Raw genomic sequence first — 18,499 nt, 5'->3', positions numbered from 1 at the left:
AAGGGGGCTATTAAAAAAGTTTGTGGAATGCTGAGGCCCAAGGGTAAAAAAAAGAAAGTTCAGCCATGTCACAACCAAAAAGCAAGAAGCAGCTAAAGGACTGCAAACTGCAAAACTGTTGCATGCATACCACGGAAATTCTTTAAAATTTGTTAAAGAATGCATAACTTGATCACCTGATCATCATAACAGATTTCAGTGCTTTACCTACCCTGGAGACCTTCAAAAGGAGACTCAATGCACACCTTGCTGGGGTTTTTCCTGTCTAGAGCAGAGGGGCTGCAGCAGTCTTTCTTGCCTTGAGCAGGGGGACTGGACCCAAAGAGCTCATGAGGTCCCTTCCAGCCCTAAACTTCTGTGAATCTGTACTTAGCTGCTTTGACCTTTACATGTATTTTTTGCAAATTTCAGTGCACCAAATTAAGTTTGAATGGCAGTCTAAATCATGTAAAGTAAGTGTGTAGCAGTGAAGTATGTTTAATGGGAAACAGGCTCAGTTTTCAGCTACTGATGTCCAGTCATAGCAAGGTTTGGGTTTTCAATGGGAAGACTCTTTGTAAGTGCAATAATATTGTGTTGGGTTGTTAACTGTAATCCATTAACACACTTTGAAAATATATTAGTTATTAAATCAACTCAATATTTAGGCAGAGTTCCTCTTTGTAGGTATGTTCAGTAATTTCTTCCTTGTTCTCCCTATTCAAGGGAACCTTAGACAATCCAGTGCAAGTGGAACAAACATTGTCCTACTTCAGCTTGCTATAGGAAGCTTCATTGGAAGGGGAGTGAAATTACACTGTGTATGTGAAGTTAGAATAAAATCCATGAAGCATAGGCAGCATGAATTCTTATATATAATATTAAGTTAAATTTCACTGCAGATGCCACCAGAAATCCCAGAGTGCTGTGAATTCCAACTCACCCAATATCAAGATTAAGGTTTAAGATTGTTTCAGTGACTGCTTGATTGAAGTTATTAAAGTACACAGTTATTTCTTGCTGTAGCCTATTAGAACAAAGTAACACAGAGACACTAAGTGGAGAGATGGTTATCATGCCAAAAGCAAGGTCATCTGAGAATCTGCTGACAACTGTTCCCCTTAGCACAGACTGAGCTAAGAAACTGGAAGTGATGAGGTCCTATTTAACAGTCAGAATACTGGCTTAATGACACAGACACAGTCAGCCCTTGTAAGATTCTTTATACACATAGGAATATTGATCTTGAGCTTTAAACTAGGCCTGTACTAAAAGTAGGCAGTAGCTGACAAGGGGTTGTAACATTCAGCATGAAACATAAACCTTAGGCTCTGCTTTAAGGCAGAAGCTAGAAATGTGCTCATGGACCACTCGTTCTCAACCATTTTAGACTCAAGGCACCTTTTGGAAAATGCTGACTCTTAGCTTTCACCGAGGGCTTGACCCAGTGCCATGGCTCCTAGTGGAGGGTGCTCAGCCCACAGGTGAATGCATTGGTGTGATCCTGCATGCCACAGCCATTTGCCACATGCCTCTGAGCTGGACAATCTGACACAGATTCTTGTCGAGGAGCTGGCAAGAAGGAGGTGCTATTGGGGGTTCCAGGATCCTGCAGACTACAGGCACTGCCTGGGTACAGCATGGCTATCCTGGCAGGTGAGATCCCCCTGATGGTGCTATGGGGAGTGGGGAGGTACTGGTTCCATGCAGCCCACCCCTGATGGCAGTTCTGCCACTACCTGATGGCAACTCTGCCACTATGCTTGCTCCTATTTAAGCCCTGCCAGCTATGTTACACAACTTTGCCTGGCTGTACTCCCCCAGGTAACCACTAGCTACCTGCCTGCCACAGCAGCCATGTGATGCTGCAGTCTGGATCCACATCACTTTCTGAGCAGCCCCTGCCAGAGCTCCTCCCTTATTGGGCAGCACTGCCAAAACCCACTGCCACATGCTGCTGCTGCTGGCACTGCTGCCTGCTCACTCACATACTCACTATGAGGAGCCTGCTGTGGCCAAGGGCTTCAGTCCTGGCTGGTGGTGGAACTCGCCACAATCCCACATATCACCCTCAGCCCAGGATCCCCAAGCTACCCTACCCCTTTGCTAGGGGACCACTGGACTATTTAACTGATATAATAGGAGGAGGCTACATGGGTAATGTTTTAAAATTATATTTACATCCCTAATACACAGACAGATATAATTCTCCATTTGGGCAATCAGTCCTCACTTAGATGGTAATAGCAAATCAACAGAATCATAGTTGGCAAATATGTCAGTATCTTGATTGAGAACAATTTTTAAACTAAATAAGGAAACTCATAAAAGACAGTCAGAAACTGATTTGGAAACTTGAAAAGGTATAAAAACTTCCCAAACTGGCTCTGAAGTAGAAAATAATGAGTTACATATGACAGCAACGGAAGTGTTAAAGGAGCTCTTATGTGGTCATACTCAGGCAGCATAGACAAAAAAGAATAAATTCACTTGGAGAGCACACTATATATGAGAATTCATACAGTATATGTGTCATAATCTAGATAACATTTTTTATAGAAAAACATATACTATATGTATGTAATATATGTACTTGCATAGTCTACTGATTTATGTTTGACTTAGAATGGCTTATTTAAAATTAAAACCCGTCCCTATAAGATATTATATATATAAAACTTCAGTTAATGAAAAGCAGCAAGGAACTGTCCCAAGAGGTTCATTCCAGTCCTATGTTTCTATTATTTAAACATTAATGGCCTGATTTCTCAACATGATGAGCCCTGAGAGCTCCCTTTTATCTCAATATGCCCACGGTTGTTCACTAAGCTCTAGAAACAATGCTATATATCCTTTCATTAGTTGTGGACATAGAAGAGTTAGGGAATTAAACACCAAAGAAGTAAAGAAAAAGTGAGGTTTGAAATCTATTACCATACTGAAATTTACAAAAAGATTAAAATGAAAATACTGTATTCTTTCGCATACACACGCACCTTTTCCCCCACATTGGAATGCATGTATTAAGCAGGAAAGCTGATTTTCTAACTGGAAAAAAACCCCCTGCTTTGATTCCTGCTCCACAGTGCAGCAGCTGTGGCATTATTATTCAGGCATCATTCTTTACTCCAGAGATGTTAATGATCATCTCCTTTGTTTTAACGGTCTTAGTGTTCCATTAATCAAACCAACCTTTCTTAAGGCAATTTTGCTATCCACTAGCACTTATTTAAGCTTTAGTTAAGTAGGAAAGGGAGGATGACTCATCTGAAAATTGGGCTCTGTCTCTGCTGTATGCAGCTATAACACGGGGAAAAAATATTCTGCTTTTCAAAAACAAGATGCATATTATATTCCAGGACATGTGTATGTGATAAAATATGGTAATTAATTCTCCATCATTAGAAATAAGTTGTAATTTGCTTTGCTAATAAGGAAATCTTATTAAATTGATAGTCACTCTATGCAAAATTTAAAAAACTGGCAAACCTTCTGATTTTCCTCTATTTCATTTTTCATTTGTTGGTTTACAGGAACTCTGGTCAAAGATCTGTAAGAATAAAATACTGATATTACTCAACTATCTTGTATTTAAACTAGTATTCTTCTTTATCATATATATGGTGTTTTAAGGGCTTAAAATCAACCTGAACAATTTCCCAGTTGTTGACTTAAGCATAAAGTAGATCCAACATTATTCAACATTCTCTGTATTTATTTGAAAGCAGAAGTGTTAAACATGTGGCCCACAGGCTGAATCTGGCCCATGGAGTTCGGTCATTTGGCCTGCAGGGTGTTCTCATAGGTGGGGATGCCCAGTTCTGAGGGCTGGATTGAGCTAATAGCGCTTGTTGCCATGGATGCCAGAGCCCCTGTGGGGCTGATGTTAATCCTTGCAGCTGCCACAGCTGCTGCTTCTGCGTGATTGTGGAACCAAAGGCGTTAAAACCACTTGCCCTCTCCACACTACTACACCCACCACTAAAAATGCAGTTTTGAGTTTTCCCTGCTGACTAAGATTGAAGGCAGGAAGAAAAGAAAGCAAATAGAAGCAACATTAACTCGCTAGGTTCTGCCCAAAAACAATGGTTCTGGCAGGCATGGGAATTAATGCTGCTGCTCACAGGACATCCAGGCCACGGGAAACCCTGCAATCTGGATCCAGACCATAGGAAGCTCTGAGGGGTCAAACAAGTTTGACGTTCTGTTTTATAGAATATCTAACATATCAGAACCAGTGATATTATTTCACTATCCAAACTATTATCCAGACCAAAATTTGAAACTTGGATGTTTTGAGATAGGCATCAAACTCTGTATTTAGGTACCAAAATAAAAGTGGCTTGGGGAATCCCCATTTTAAAATTTTGTCCTACTGAAAATGACAAATGTGAAGAATGAACACTTACAAAAACAGATTAGTGTTGTTTCATTTTAATCAAGGAAAAATGTGGATTTGAGGTTATTTTTTTAATTTGACAATTGGGGATTTTTTTTATCAGAGAAAACCAGGATCCCTGGTGATTATAGAAGGGGTTTGGGATTGAGATTTCTGGATTCTGTTCCCAACTCAGCCATCTAACTTACAGTCTTGGGTTAATTACTTAACTTCAGCGCCTCAGTTCACTAATCTGAAAAACTGTTGTAATAATAAAAAGTAAAGTATCTTATTGTCATAAAGCAAGGCGCCATAAATGTTTGTAATACTCTACAACAGCACTGAAAGCAACACAATAGCAAACTCAAATTATTAATCATAAGTTTCCTTAGTTATTAATGGCTTTTATCCTGTATTCAGAGTAAACATGGTTTGTCTCCTTTAATGTTTAAGAAAGCTCTTTTAATTTTTTCTTTCATGATGTTATGATAAATGGGTTTCATTTGTAAATATAAGACCCAAGCAGGCAATTTAATTTCACCAAAATTTGGTTGCATATTTTTTCTGACAATGCCAATTATCACTGATGGTTAGATATCACAGTTAGAAAAGAAATATTGTACTTTTCTACTTCATTTGATCTTTTACATGATTAAATCTTATGCTTTAACACATAACTGCAGTTATTTCAGCAATGTTATCTGTGGATCTGGGCTTTTGAGAAAATGTGGAGAATCAAAATCCAAAAATAAATAAGCAAACTAAGGACCCTACCAAGCCATTTTTATTTTAGGTATCAAGAAATATTATCCTAGTACAATGGCACAGAAAAAAAAAGAAGTAACTTGATTCAGCTCTGACAAGAATCCTCCTAGAGGTAACCCCATACATTACTGATCTGGATGATGGGATTGAGTGCAGTTAGCAAATTTTCAAATGACAAGCTGGGTAAAGCTGCTGATATTTACATTTGCATTGCTCCCAATCACCTGACTGGTGCTCTGAAACATGAGTGCACTGGCCACCCAGTGAAGTTATAATAAAATTCATGAAGCACAGGCAACTACCTGCCAGTTCAAGGGAAGCCTAGTATCATGGTCCTGGGCTCCTCCTGAACTGGCAATGGGGCACAACTGGGATCTGATCCCCAAACCACAATCATTTGTCTTGTCATGAATGTGTGGCATGGCAGCAGGTGCAATTGTTGGGACTATGGCTCAATCCCATCACACCTTTAACTGAATACCCATCAGCAGCCTTAGTGAAACACCTGACCTAGTAAGAGTCACAGTAAACAGCTTCCCTTTGCCTGATGAGGAAGATCTTTGCTCCCACAAATGAGATTTGGTTCAATTTGGGCAGGTTGAGAAGTCTAGATTTTTCTATCTCCTCCCTAAAAACTGATTCTGTTACTGTTTTGATCCACCATGCCAGGAAACTCTTCTCACAGTAAAAAGCAAATAAAACTTAAAGCCAAATAGTTGCAAAAATATCTGATTTATTATTATTATTTTATATAGCCTTATCTTATTCCATACTTTCACTAATGAAAGAGAATGGTGGCCAAACAACACAAAGGAAAATCATTTTATGAATGAAGCCGAAATCAAATTGGAGAAATAGAAGTGAGAGCTGGAAAGGACAAAGTATTCCTAGACGGTCATTAGTCATCATTCTGCCTGTCATAAACAGTGAGGAGGAATTCAAATTCTGCAACATCAAAGACAACAGTATAAAAATACAGAACGGTGCTGTATAAAAATAAATGGTACATGTTTGAGGATGACATACATACCTCAACTTATGCCTTCACTTCTCAGCCATCCCCAAATCTTCCTGACAAAGGCTTTATAACCATACCACCACATATTTCCATGCACATAAACAATCTTAATAAATATCCTGCTACCAACCTCTGTGAACTATTTTAATAAACAGCATAAATGGTAGGGCATAGGGGCAAGAATGAAAATCTATATTTGTTTTCAAAAAACGTAAATTCTGATTCATATGAAAGGTTAAAAGAGAAGAAAATATAACACAAAAGACTGACAGGAAAACTTGAATCTAAATTAAAAATGCCAGCTAAAGATCCAGTTGAAAAATGGAGGACAAAGTTAAGGACATAACACCATTAATCTAGAAGCCTGGAAACAGTTTGCTCTGCAGGACACTGCTTTCAGGGAGCCTGCTACCAGCAATAAGCAGCATTATAAACACCACAGAGCTTACATAACATTTTCCCTATCATAAAGTATTTCTGTAATTGATGGGAATTATTGCTGAGAGTTAATTTAGCCAAAGGAATAACTCAGCCATTAAATAAGCAGGGCACATTAAGAGGCTGAAAACCAAAAAGTAAATTTTGTAGCAATACCAACCTAGTAACTATCGTTCTAGCTTTATAGCATTAGTTTCAAAAAATGTTTGTGTAATTAGTCATTGTTTAAAAAGAAAATGCTTGTCTCATTTGTATATCATCATATTCAGCATTATTTGTAGTTTATTATTATTTGTATTAAAAAAGCCCCATAAACCACAATCAGGATTAGTCTCTCATTGTCCTTGGCAGATATAAAATACAACATAAACCCTGCCCAATGAGCTTAAACTCTAAAGAGAAAGTGGATGTAAAAAAAGTGGAAGGGGAAAGGAAAAGATAAAGCTGATGTGACATTAAAAGGAACATAAAAGTTACATATATTAGTAAAGTGGAAGCTTCAATGCTTTGAGGCTTTTTTGTAGAAAGGTAAGTAAATAAAACATATTAATGAATCATTAACTGCTATTTGTCGAGCCATTAGGATGGATGTCAGGAAACCCATATTATTACTAGTGCTATGCATTATTATTTTGTATACAACAGCACGATTTTTATAAACCAGTACATGGTGTTTCAAACAACAAAAAGCCTATAAAATTAATTTTCAAAAAACGTATTAAAAATATCTTTTGTCACATCATCTTCATAATTGTTAAATGTAGAGAAATTACCTTTGCAAAACACTATCTCAGGGTAACCATACTGCTGGGAAATGGAGTGAGGCATGAAAACAAGGCTCCTCACTGGAAAGGCTAAGAAAAGGGAACTTTCAAAGCAGCTGCGTATTTAGAAACAGTCTAAAGACCATTTCTGAGTACAAATACAATTTTTTAATTTCAATTTCAGTAATTACAATTTTTGTTTTGAAGTTAGAATTTGTCTATGCCACTGATTCTCAACCTTTTTATGCTGAAGGCCCCCCTCAGAAAATCCCAGCTTTTAATTTTCATTTGGTTTTTGACTATAGAAAAATAATGCACCAATGCATCTGTTGCAAAGAAGTCAAGATGACCACAACAGGTCAGGATGTTTTTTGACACTATGAATTTCAACTTGAAACCTCTGGGTTTATTTTACGAATTATGTAGGTTTTTGCACACCTAACAATGGTAATACTACATGGCACCGTACATGGCCGCAGCACCTTGGTCAAGAATTACTGGTATACATTACTTCCTATTTGCAACCTGCAGAAATCTGCTGATACCTGACAGCTGAAAAATGACTGGTCTACTATCATTGTTCAAACTGACTACAATGAAAAAAGGAATTAAAATTAATTGTATTATTACAATGCTTTCAAAATAACTACATAAAGGGTTATTAGTAACGCAAATTAAGAAAGGCAATATGGTTTGTTTTATAGAATATGAGCCTGATTCAGCACTCATCTCCTCCACTCTTACTGGTTAAATGGAGTTATTTGTGACTTACAGTAATGTCTGAGAGTACTAGTAATTAATATTTATATAAATTTGTCTTGTTTATAATCATTTTCACAAAAGACTGTCTACCTTATGATTTGTATGGGTTTTCCACACAGCAAAGAGGGAGACAAATACTTTTAAAAAATAGCTAACCATGGTTATCAAGCCAAAAACAGCTGTAGGTGCCTGGACTGCTGTAATACTTTTATCTGTATTTTTTTGTTATTTTACTTGTTATTTTAAGTTGAAAGTCTGCCTTTAAAAAAACAGAACTTTAAAACCTATTTACTCTCCTGTACAATTAAATGAAAGCAAAGGACAGTTAATCTTACACTACAGTATTCCTTTCTTTTACAGAAAATCAGTGAATACAATAAAGAAAGTTACACAGGGAGTAACTCCCTGCATTTAGCAGCATTTAGCACACCATCAAGAAAACAAAAGCCTCTCTCATTAGTTCAAGCTCTTCTTAAACAACTTTTCCAAGGAAGGAACAGAAGGACATTACCTGCTGACCTGTTGATAAGCTCCAAAAAGCCCCAAGGGACACTGCCCTGTCTGCCTTTGTCTTTTCTGCATTACACAGACAACTCTCAGCATTAGCTAGCATACCACATGCTGGCTACTGTCCATGCTGTTGAGGAGGGGAGGGAAGTTGGTAAATCCCTGCTTGAGCAGGGAGTGGTGAAGGGGGTGGGCAAGGGGAAGCTAGGCAGACCTTGGAGTACCTGCAGTCTCTGCCAGAACTCCAGCAAAGGGGCAGAGGGACAGGGTCAGCCCTGCTCTATAGCAGACAGCCCAACCCAGGGCTGAAAAGCATCTGAGATACTGGGGGACTCTAGTTTTAGTTAAACCAGGAAGGGATCTGGGACAGACATTGCATACACCAGTTGAGCCAAATCAGTTAAGTCTGATACTACATTTAACCAAGTTTACCTCAAACCAGTTTCAGCCATTTTCAAACTGGTTTATGTACATTGAATGTCTGTTCTGTTACAGGCTTAAACCAGTTTCTGATCACTTAAACCAGTTTATGTGTAATGTCTGCCCCGAGCCTAGAGGGTAACCGTATTTTGCTTCCTATATAACTCAGTAGTTGACACAAATAGTTGTAGGACAAGTTGTCACATATAGCACCTGTCATAGATAAAGAATTACTTAAAGTTGCAAGGCATGGTCAGAACACAGGAACAGTAACCTTTTATACTGGCACTGCTTACAGCAGTCTGACAAAGAACATTATTTTCTGTAATGAAGAAAGCCTGTAAAACTCATGGTCCTTATATTCTTTCTGATTTCCTGAAATATTGAAAAAGTATTGGGGAGATCTTTTGCTAATGAGCAACATAATAATGTACAAACACTCAGGACACAAGTCTGTTAATGTTATTTGTATAGTATTTCTTCCATGAGTAGATAGATCCCCACTGAAGTCACCAGGACTAGTCATATAAGAAAAAAAAATTCACACCAGGAAGTGTGAATAGGCCTTAAAATTGAAAACATGGTATCTCATGTATCCAGACAAAAGACTGTTTACAAGACCTTTAAAAGATTAGCCTTTCTGACCATTTTCTCACTGAATTAATTTGAAATCTATGCAAAAAAACCTATATAAGCACCATTATCTCCTCGCATGATTTGGATATAAATTTCTACAGTGTTCATTAAATTCAAACACAAACATCAAATGATAATTCATATCACCATAAAAAGCAATTTTAGCATACCTGGCTTTTATAGGGAAGTTCTGTGCAATGTCTTTCATTACCGTTAAGGCATCATAAACAGGGGATGATCTAATTTGAGAAGCTGCTTGAAAACTGAGATCTGTAAAAAAACAAAATATCACTGGAAAACACAATATAAATCAACACAGACTCAATTTCATAAAACACAAGCACGTACAAATGGTCAAAACTCTTCACATTTCACTTACATAACACCCATCCAAAAATCTTAAAACATTAACACTGGAAGGTAAGTATACAGATGTTAGGAAATGCTAATTTAAGTTTCCTGTACAAACTTACCACGGCATGCCTTCTGTGTATAATTTTCTAAGTTTATACAAAAAAAAAATTCCATCATGTAGCATCAGACTGATTACTACAGCAATATCAGTAGAATTGGACCTTAGAAACAACAAATAATTCTGCCAGTTAAACTAAGGGAGTAATTTACAGCAATAGCACTATATTTTTTTCTATGCCAAACAGCACTAAAATGGAAGAGAACATATATTTTACTAGTGGAGCTCACAGGTATCTGTTTTTGGCCCCCCAAAAGGTGAGAATCAAGATTCCTGTATGCTAGTTCAAGCTCTGGAGGGAGAACGTACTCTAGCAGTCACTGACGCAGTTACCTATTTCTCACAAACCCAACATCTTTTGTCATGCTGTAACATAGTGCTTCTTTCTCCATACCTGGGTCCTTGTCCCATGCTTACTCTCTCCCTGTAGTCAGCCCCAGTCTCTATTCCCCAAGATCCTAATCCTTACCTTCATCTCCTTGCCCATCCAGTCCTTCTTGTTCCCTAAGGGTGTTGACAGAAGTGATATTTTGTCACATGATCAGCCCTTTGAAAATGCTCTACAGCTGTGCCCTGACAGAAGTCCACAGCTGCAGAATGTTTAATAAGTGCCCAATCACGCAACAAATGAACCCTCATTACGTAACGGTTCAGATGAAGGTGCTCCAAAGTTGAGTACCTTCATTAACTTCTGTTAGAGCCTGCTTAGGAGCAGGGCTGGGCTCATGGTACAGAACTGGTACATGGACTTCCAGAGCCCTCACCACCATGCAGCTGCTCCAGCCAGCCCTATCAACCACCGGCTCCATGACACCACCACTGAGACCACCATCACCCTCCTGTTCTACCAGCTCTGCCGCGCCAGCCAACACTGGTGACAGCGCTTTGTGATGCAGGAATGGGATGACCAGTGGGTTGACAAATTCTGGATGACCTGGTCCACCTCTGAAGACCTGCTGTGCCAGCTTCAGCCTACCTGGAGCACCAGAACACAGAGAAGCGCCAGGTCATCCCTGCTGACACCTGCCTTTCTCACTGTCCACACACACCCTACCTCCCCCCAGCACCACTCCAGGACACTCACATTTGTAATGAAAACCTTTATTACCCTCAGAAACTCCACCTCCACCCGCCCAAACTCCCCTCTCAACCAACCAACTCTGTGGGAGTTCACTGCAGGGCAGTGGGCAGGGCCCAGGGGCTCCGGCTGGCCAGTTGCTGCTCAAGAAGCTCCATGTGATGCTGCTCCAGGGCCTCCAGCCAGGCCTAATGCACCTGTTGCACCTGGTCCTGTGCCTCCTCTCAGGCAGTCTACTGGGCAATGTCTTCGTCCCACCAGGCCAGGTCCTGCACTTCCTGCTGTGCCTGCTCCCATGCTGCCAGTTTTCAACTGATGGCACCAGCCACTGGAGCAGGAGCATCCAGTCTCTGGTGCACCACTGGCCAGTTGGCGCATCTGGGCAGTTCCAACGGCAGGTGGCAATGACCCTGCTATAGCACTACTGCAGGGCCCTACAGCCTCTCCCCCGTGTCCAACTGTTGGCCCTGAAGAGGCAAGAGACAGAAGCTTTTTGTGCCAGTTTGCAACATTACAGAGATAAGATGCTGTGCACCCAGGGCCCTGTGCTGCCCAGCCTCAGATCAGAGGTTGGCCATATGCAGGTGCTCAGAGACCATGGAAACCTGTCTGGGCAGGGCCGGGTCCAGGTGGCCACTGGCCTAGCCCCCCAGCCCCACTTGCTCCCCTGGGACTGGCAGCCTGCCTCCCCTTACAAGGGCAGGCCAGGCCAGGCTGCTAGCTGCACCTGCTGCCACAGCTCCAGATCCACCCACCCTGCAGGCCAACCACTCTACTGCGCTGCTGCATAGCCCACGGTGCCCAGGCTCAGGGTGCCATGGGGCTCCCAGACAACTGGGGTAAGGGGCTGGTCACACCCTGCCCTCTCTGCAGGAAGCCTCTCCAGGGAAGTGCCATGGGGCTTCCTCTACCTCCCCGTGGTGCACCATAAGCATACCCCTGCTGCATGTGCCCCACGTAGTGTGCAATGAGCTGTTTGTACAGTTGGAAGGTTGCCCAAGCCACTGTGCCCTGGATCCTCCTGGTTTGGGACCCTGAGCTATGGCAGCATGGGAAGCAAGCCTGGGCTGCCCCGCAACCTCCACCACCACCTTGATGGCTACCTGTCACAGCACTACATGTCCCTGCCCCCACTACCAAAGAGGCTATTGTCACTGGCACTGACATCTTCCTTGGCATGGGAGCAGCCTGTGCCCACCCAGCTGTGGGGACACAGGCTGCTCAGTAAAGTTTTAAACTCTGTCACACCTCTCTGCATGTTGTGGGGAAGGGAGCCTAGGGCCAGAGAAGTGCAGGCAGGCCAGGCAGGGAGCAGGGGCAGGGGTAGGGCTGGGGACTGGAAGGGACCTATCCCAGAGCAGGATTTACCACATGACCAGGGTTGGCAAGGCTGACAGCTCAGCACAGGCCTCCCCATCAGTGATGGCATCAGGCTTGCAGTGAGTGGTACGCTGGTTCCCAGCCAGGGGGCACCCCTGGGGAGGATCTGGCATTGCTAGCAGCCAGCAGTGCCATGGCCAGCCACTCCTTGTGGTGGGGTGTGGGGCTGGGATGAGGGTGAGGCAGCTTCTGGGCATGGCTCCCCAAGCTGCCAATGATGAAGTAACCAAGGAGAAGGGTGGCGCAGAGTGCTGAAGGCCCGAGTTCCCCTCCTCTGATGACGTGCCACCGAAGACACCAAAGCAGGGTGAGTATGATGGCAAGCCACCCCTGCTAGTAGCACTCACAGGTGTGCAGCCTGCCTCCTGGGGAACCAAAATGTGGGTCAGCTCCCTCACGAAGGGCATGATCTTCTGGGTAAAACCAGACTAATGAGTGAAGTCAATCACAGCCACCCCCTGTGCTCACAAGACCTTGGCATTCAGACAGCACTCTCGCACTATCCAGGAGCGGCCTCATGCATGCATACTGACTGAAATGGCCTGATAAATGTGGGCATTCAAGCGCCTGCCCCAAACACTGTCTGTGGATGTCAGCCTAACCCCAGAATGCCACAAGGTTGTGTACCTCCTCCCAGGTCCAGTTGGGGTTCGAGGCACTCAGGATCGGTATGGGCACCTGGGCAGGGCTAAGACTCGATGGGGATGATGTGCTGGACACGCTCCCCAAGCCAGCTCTCTGGGTCCCTACACGGCTGTCCCTGTGATGTCAGCCCCAGAGGACTGCCAGCAGCACCAGGAAAGGGGCATGGGCAGGGACATGGAGCCGCAAGGCAGAGGTGTTTCACCACAGCGTCTACAAAGAGACAGAGCTGGGGTTGAACAGGAGCAGAGAGCAGGTGTTGGCTTGTTCAGGCACCTGGTATGTGTGCCCCAAGGCACAAAATGGCTAGAGGCTTTTATAGCCTGTAGCTAGGGGCTGTCAGAGAGAAGCACAGCCCTAGAGGAGGAGAGATGGCCAGCTAGGAGCCCTGGGGCTGGGATCTGGCTGGCCTCTCTAGTGGCTGGGCAGCACTAAGGTCCCTGCGATAATGAGTATTATTGTGTCTACACATGTGTTAATGCACTTGAACTCATTGTGCCTAAATTGATGCTTGCTTTATGTAGGTATGAAATTTAGGTATGATTAGGCTAAAATCGCCATTTTTAAGGTGCATTAAGGGCATGCATATGTAGACATGCACCCTTAAAGTGCCTGAAATAGGGCTAATATGCATTAAGTGCCCACGTGTTGTCATGCTCTCTGTCTCTTTGTCTTTTCCTAGAAATCCTCTGATCTAACTGGGCCCCTACCACGTGTTTTTCTCCAATTCTCCCATTCCATAAACTCTTTTCCTGCCACACCCATCTGTCCCATCTACCCCTGGCTCTCAACCAAGTGTCCTTTTCCAACCAGTCCCATCACATTGCTCAGCTGGTCCCAATTTCTGCACTCATCCCAACCCTAGCTATCCATCATACCCTTCTAGTTTTTGTGTCATCCTCAGGCTCCTTGTCCCAGTTTACTCCCCACACTAGTCTGGTCCTTACTCCTTTTGCATTTGAATCAGGCATCTTCCTCCTTCATACTAGGTCTCAGCCAGGGACCCAGCTTACAGCAGCCCAGAACTACAACTGAAGAGGAAGTTCTGATTAGACCAGGTCACATAATTCCCATTCCAGACAGAATCTTCAGGGAAGCTAGCTGCTAAAATCTTAGTTCCTGTTGATCATGTGAGAACTGTGACATTCAAAGCTTTCCTGATTTTTTCATAAGGACAGTAAAAGGCATGTCCCTGACACTGGAGAGATAGCTAACTCCTGATTTTTTTAAACTAAAAAGTAACAGAAACTCCTCTTTCTCCAAAACTGTGAAGGGACTTTCTTTATTACTCGAAAACCTAGAAGAAATCAAACTTCTTGAAATAAATATTCAGAGGTGGAAAGCGGCTGGAGAATATTTAGAAACTAAATACAGTAACCTTTTGTATTGCTGTATTTGTTTGAATTCAGATGACTCTGAATTTAAGATTTAATTGAGGTAGATGTTATCTACTTAAATTTTAAAAAGGCCTTCCATATGGTACTTCATCCTAGTCTCATAAATAAACTGAGTGGCTATAATACAGACGTTTACGTGGTCAAGTGGGTGGCATGTTGACTTAGGGATCGCACCCAGAGAGTGGTGGTGGATGGGTCAGTATCAACCTGCAAAGATGTGGGTAGTGGAGTCCCACAAGACTCAGTCCTTGGATCTGTGCTGTTCAATCTCTTCATCAGTGACTTGGATGAAGGCATGGAGAGCACTCTGTCCAAATTCACAGATGATACCATATTATGGGATAAAGTTAACACACTAGAGGGGCAAGGAACGAATCCAAGTGGATCTGGATATGTTGGAAAAGTGGGCAGAACAGAATAGGATGCAGTTCAACAAGACAAGTGCAAAGTGCTGCACCTAGGAAGAAGGAATCACCAGCACACTTACAGGCTGGGGGAGGACCTTCTCAGTAGCACAGCAGAAAGGGATCTCAGAGTCATTCTTGACACCAAAATGAACACGAGTCATCAATGTGATGAAGAGATCAGTAAAGCTAACCGCACTTCATTATGCTTTAGCGGGTGCATGATAAACAGGTCCAGGGAGGTGATACTTTCCCTCTGCACATCATTGGTCTGACCACAGTTGAAGTACTGCATCCAGTTTTGGGCACCACAATTGAAGAGGGATATAGACAACCTCAAGGGGGTTGTGAGGAGGCCCCTTGTATGGTTAAGGGCCTGCAGGCAAAGACCTATGAGAAGGGATTGAGGGACCTGGATCTCTTCAGCCTCCATAAGAGAAGTCTGAGAAGTGATGTTGTGGCTGCCCACACATTCATCAGGGAGGGTGTGGGCAGCAAAGAATAGGAGATGCTCTGCTTACCAGGGCACCCCTTGGAGTAACTAGGAACAATGGCCACAAACTGACAGAGGACAGATTTAGGTTTGCCATCGGGAAGAACTTCTTTACGGTAAGGTTTACCAGAATCTGGAATGGGCTTCTAAGAGAGGTGGTACTCTCCCCTACCTTGGGGGTCTTTAAGAGGAGGCTAGACATGCACCTGGCTGGGGTCATCTGACTGCAGCACTCCTTCCTGCCCAGGGTAGGGGGTTGGATTCAATGATCTGCTGAGGTCCCTTCCAACCCAAACATCTATGAATCTATAAAGACTGCCCCCCAATAATTAGATTCTGTACATGGAAAATTATTCATAAATATTTGTTATCATTTTTCTATGTATAGAATTTATCTATAGATTTATTATTGGAGGGTTGTCTTTAATTCATCACCACCACTGCTGCAGTGGGGAAGGCAGTGGGAGGGCACATGATGTGGGAAGGTAAAGTAGTTTTCCCCCTGCTTGTGCCTACCTGCCTGCCACCTCTGCCCCCTGCCTGCCCCCCCCTTCCTCCTCAGCCTCTACTTCTGCCCCTCCCCCGGCCTTTGCTCCCCCCAGCCTCTTCACTTCCCTCCCTCCTTCCCCCTTTCCTTAGCCCTTGGCTCCAGCAGGCTCCATCCTCATCTAGCCTGGGGCACAGAGCACAACCCCAGCCCAGCCCCCATAGCAAGCACTGCTACAGCACGTGGCTGGGGCTGTGATCAGTGCCTCAGGCTGCAGTATGGACAGAGCCTGTTGGTGCAGAGCAAGGAGAAGGTGAAGGAGAGGAGGGGAAGCAGAGTCTGCATGGGGAGGAGATGGGGGGGAAGAAGCTGTAGGGGAGATGTCGGGGTGAAGAGACTGATGCTAGGAAGCAGCTGTAGCTACAGCCCCAACCCTGGGCTGGGGCTGGAGCAGATGCTGCAGCAGGTGCTTGTCTCCCCATTGCCCTTGTACTTGATTCTAAGAAGAGGGGCATCCTTCCCATGTTAAGCAAGGAAAAACCCTCATCTTAGAATTGAGTAAAAACAGTATTTCCTTTATCTGTCTGCCAGTAGGAATACTGATTCAAGCTTACTGGAAACACTGAAAATTTTCTTAGAAAAAAAAAATTCTTAGAAATTTTCTTAGAAACCTCTTAGAAGTTTCTAAGAGGAAGAACAAAAGAGCAAAGATCTTTTGAGATTATTTGTCAGCTTCTGATGGAAACATCAAAAAGACTTTGAGAAGATAATGGCTGATTAAAAGATGTCAGAATAAATGGTCTATGATACTTCTATTTCTGCTTAAACTGGTCTGAACCCACTTGCTAGATGCCACAGAACAGGGTTGTTATGGCTGAGGTTGCTTCTTCTACCCTTTGGGATAAGTACACAGTAAATGTTAGGTATTATTTGAATCTTAATGTCAGTGGGCATCTATACATGTGCTCAAGGGCTGGGATGGGGGAGGTGCTTTAATTAGAGAAGCTCTGAATGCCACTCTAATTAAAGTGCCCACAGTGTGTCATGGATAAGCATCCTCAAGCTTCAAAATCACAGTGAGGGTGCTTTATCTGAAGCTCATTCGACAAGCTTTAGTAAAGCGTTCCCACCACCATTTTGAAGCACAGGGATACACTGATACACAAGACACATAGGCTAGATGGAGCACAGTAATTACTACGCTACAGCAGTCTCAATTAATCTATAATTAGTGCATTGGAGCTGCCTCTGCGCTCATGTATAGGCACCCAGCAAGACCTTCTTTGTCTTTGAAATAAAAATACTGTTCCCTTCAAAAAGAAGACCCTCTAGCATGAGTACTACTGTCCCCAGACTCAGATGCCTTATTTGCTGTATCTATAGTATCCTGCAATGACCTCTGCAATAACCAAGTTAAAGGTATCTTGTGGCAAGTAAAGATCCTAAACAAAAAAAACAACAGCTTTAGTCCAATTAAGATGAGATTACTTGAAAGAAAAGCTTGATACCTGGTTATGCAAAACTGTAAACTAGCATGGGGATTATTACTTTTCCAACCTCTTCAATGCCTTCTCTTTACGTGTGTCTAAAAGACTGCCGGTTAATCTTTTCTTAAGCTGTCATAATAACTATTAAACCCACAGTGGGACTGCAATAAAAATACTGAAATCTTACTAGAGGACTTCATACTTTCCTTTGACCTTCTTAGTTGTCAGTAGCAAGGAACCTGGAATCTGCTATAATAATACAAGTTCTAACATGCTTAAATTTATGGACACAGCAAGTTTATTGCAATGAAACACCACTAATATATAAATATGCATATAGTGGTGTTTCATTTTAATCATGGAACAATGTGGATTTGGGGTTGCTTTTTTAACCGAAAATTGGGGATTTTTTTAAAATCAGAGAAAACCGTGATCCCTGTTATAATGCAGAAATATATATAAAATACCCCCCACATCAACCTGCCCTCCCACTGCCTGTCCTACAGTGGTGGTGATGGTGGGTGTGAATTAAAGATGACCTTCCAATAATTACATTCTATACATGAAAAATGATAACAATTATAAACTACTTTTCCATATATAGAATAAAATTATTGGGTGGGAGGGGGTGTCTTAAACTTAGGGTCAGCTAAATTTAAGTAAATGTGGTAATATGGTAAAACAAAAGCTTATGACTATTATCCTGAATTATTTAAATTTGAATATCCAGTCCAATATTCTCTGTAAAATTCTCGGAATGACTTACAGAGATGCTGGAGATGCCACACTTTTATCTGACAATGATGGTGATGATAAAGTTGATGTGCAGCCTGCCATCACTAATTACTGGAACATATCCTGCTGAACTGGTGTTTCTGTTTGAATGTCATCCATGAAATTGGGCTTGCTCACTAGCTGAAGGAATTTTAATTAGTACAAAGGGAACCTGGGCACCTAAATCATATAAAACAATAATAGAATTATAGAAAAGC

At 42.5% G+C, this 18,499-nt stretch overlaps 1 protein-coding gene across 1 annotated transcript in view; it reads right to left on the bottom strand.

The window, feature by feature from the left end:
- The window catches only part of UGGT2 (UDP-glucose glycoprotein glucosyltransferase 2), a 227,763-nt gene that overhangs the window by 155,117 nt on the left and 54,147 nt on the right, over positions 1-18,499 (bottom strand). Inside the window, exons 9-10 of the mRNA XM_019528498.1 lie at positions 9,838-9,937; positions 3,469-3,529 (exon numbers count right to left, since the gene is read on the bottom strand). Coding sequence (XP_019384043.1) covers positions 3,469-3,529; positions 9,838-9,937 — 161 coding nt within the window. The remainder of the gene's footprint in view (positions 1-3,468; positions 3,530-9,837; positions 9,938-18,499) is intronic.

The sequence above is a fragment of the Crocodylus porosus genome, unplaced genomic scaffold (genome assembly GCF_001723895.1).
Source record: "Crocodylus porosus isolate Cpor-Errol unplaced genomic scaffold, CroPor_comp1, whole genome shotgun sequence".
Classification (NCBI taxonomy): Eukaryota; Metazoa; Chordata; order Crocodylia; family Crocodylidae; genus Crocodylus; species Crocodylus porosus.
This window is presented reverse-complemented; position numbering and strand designations above follow the sequence as displayed.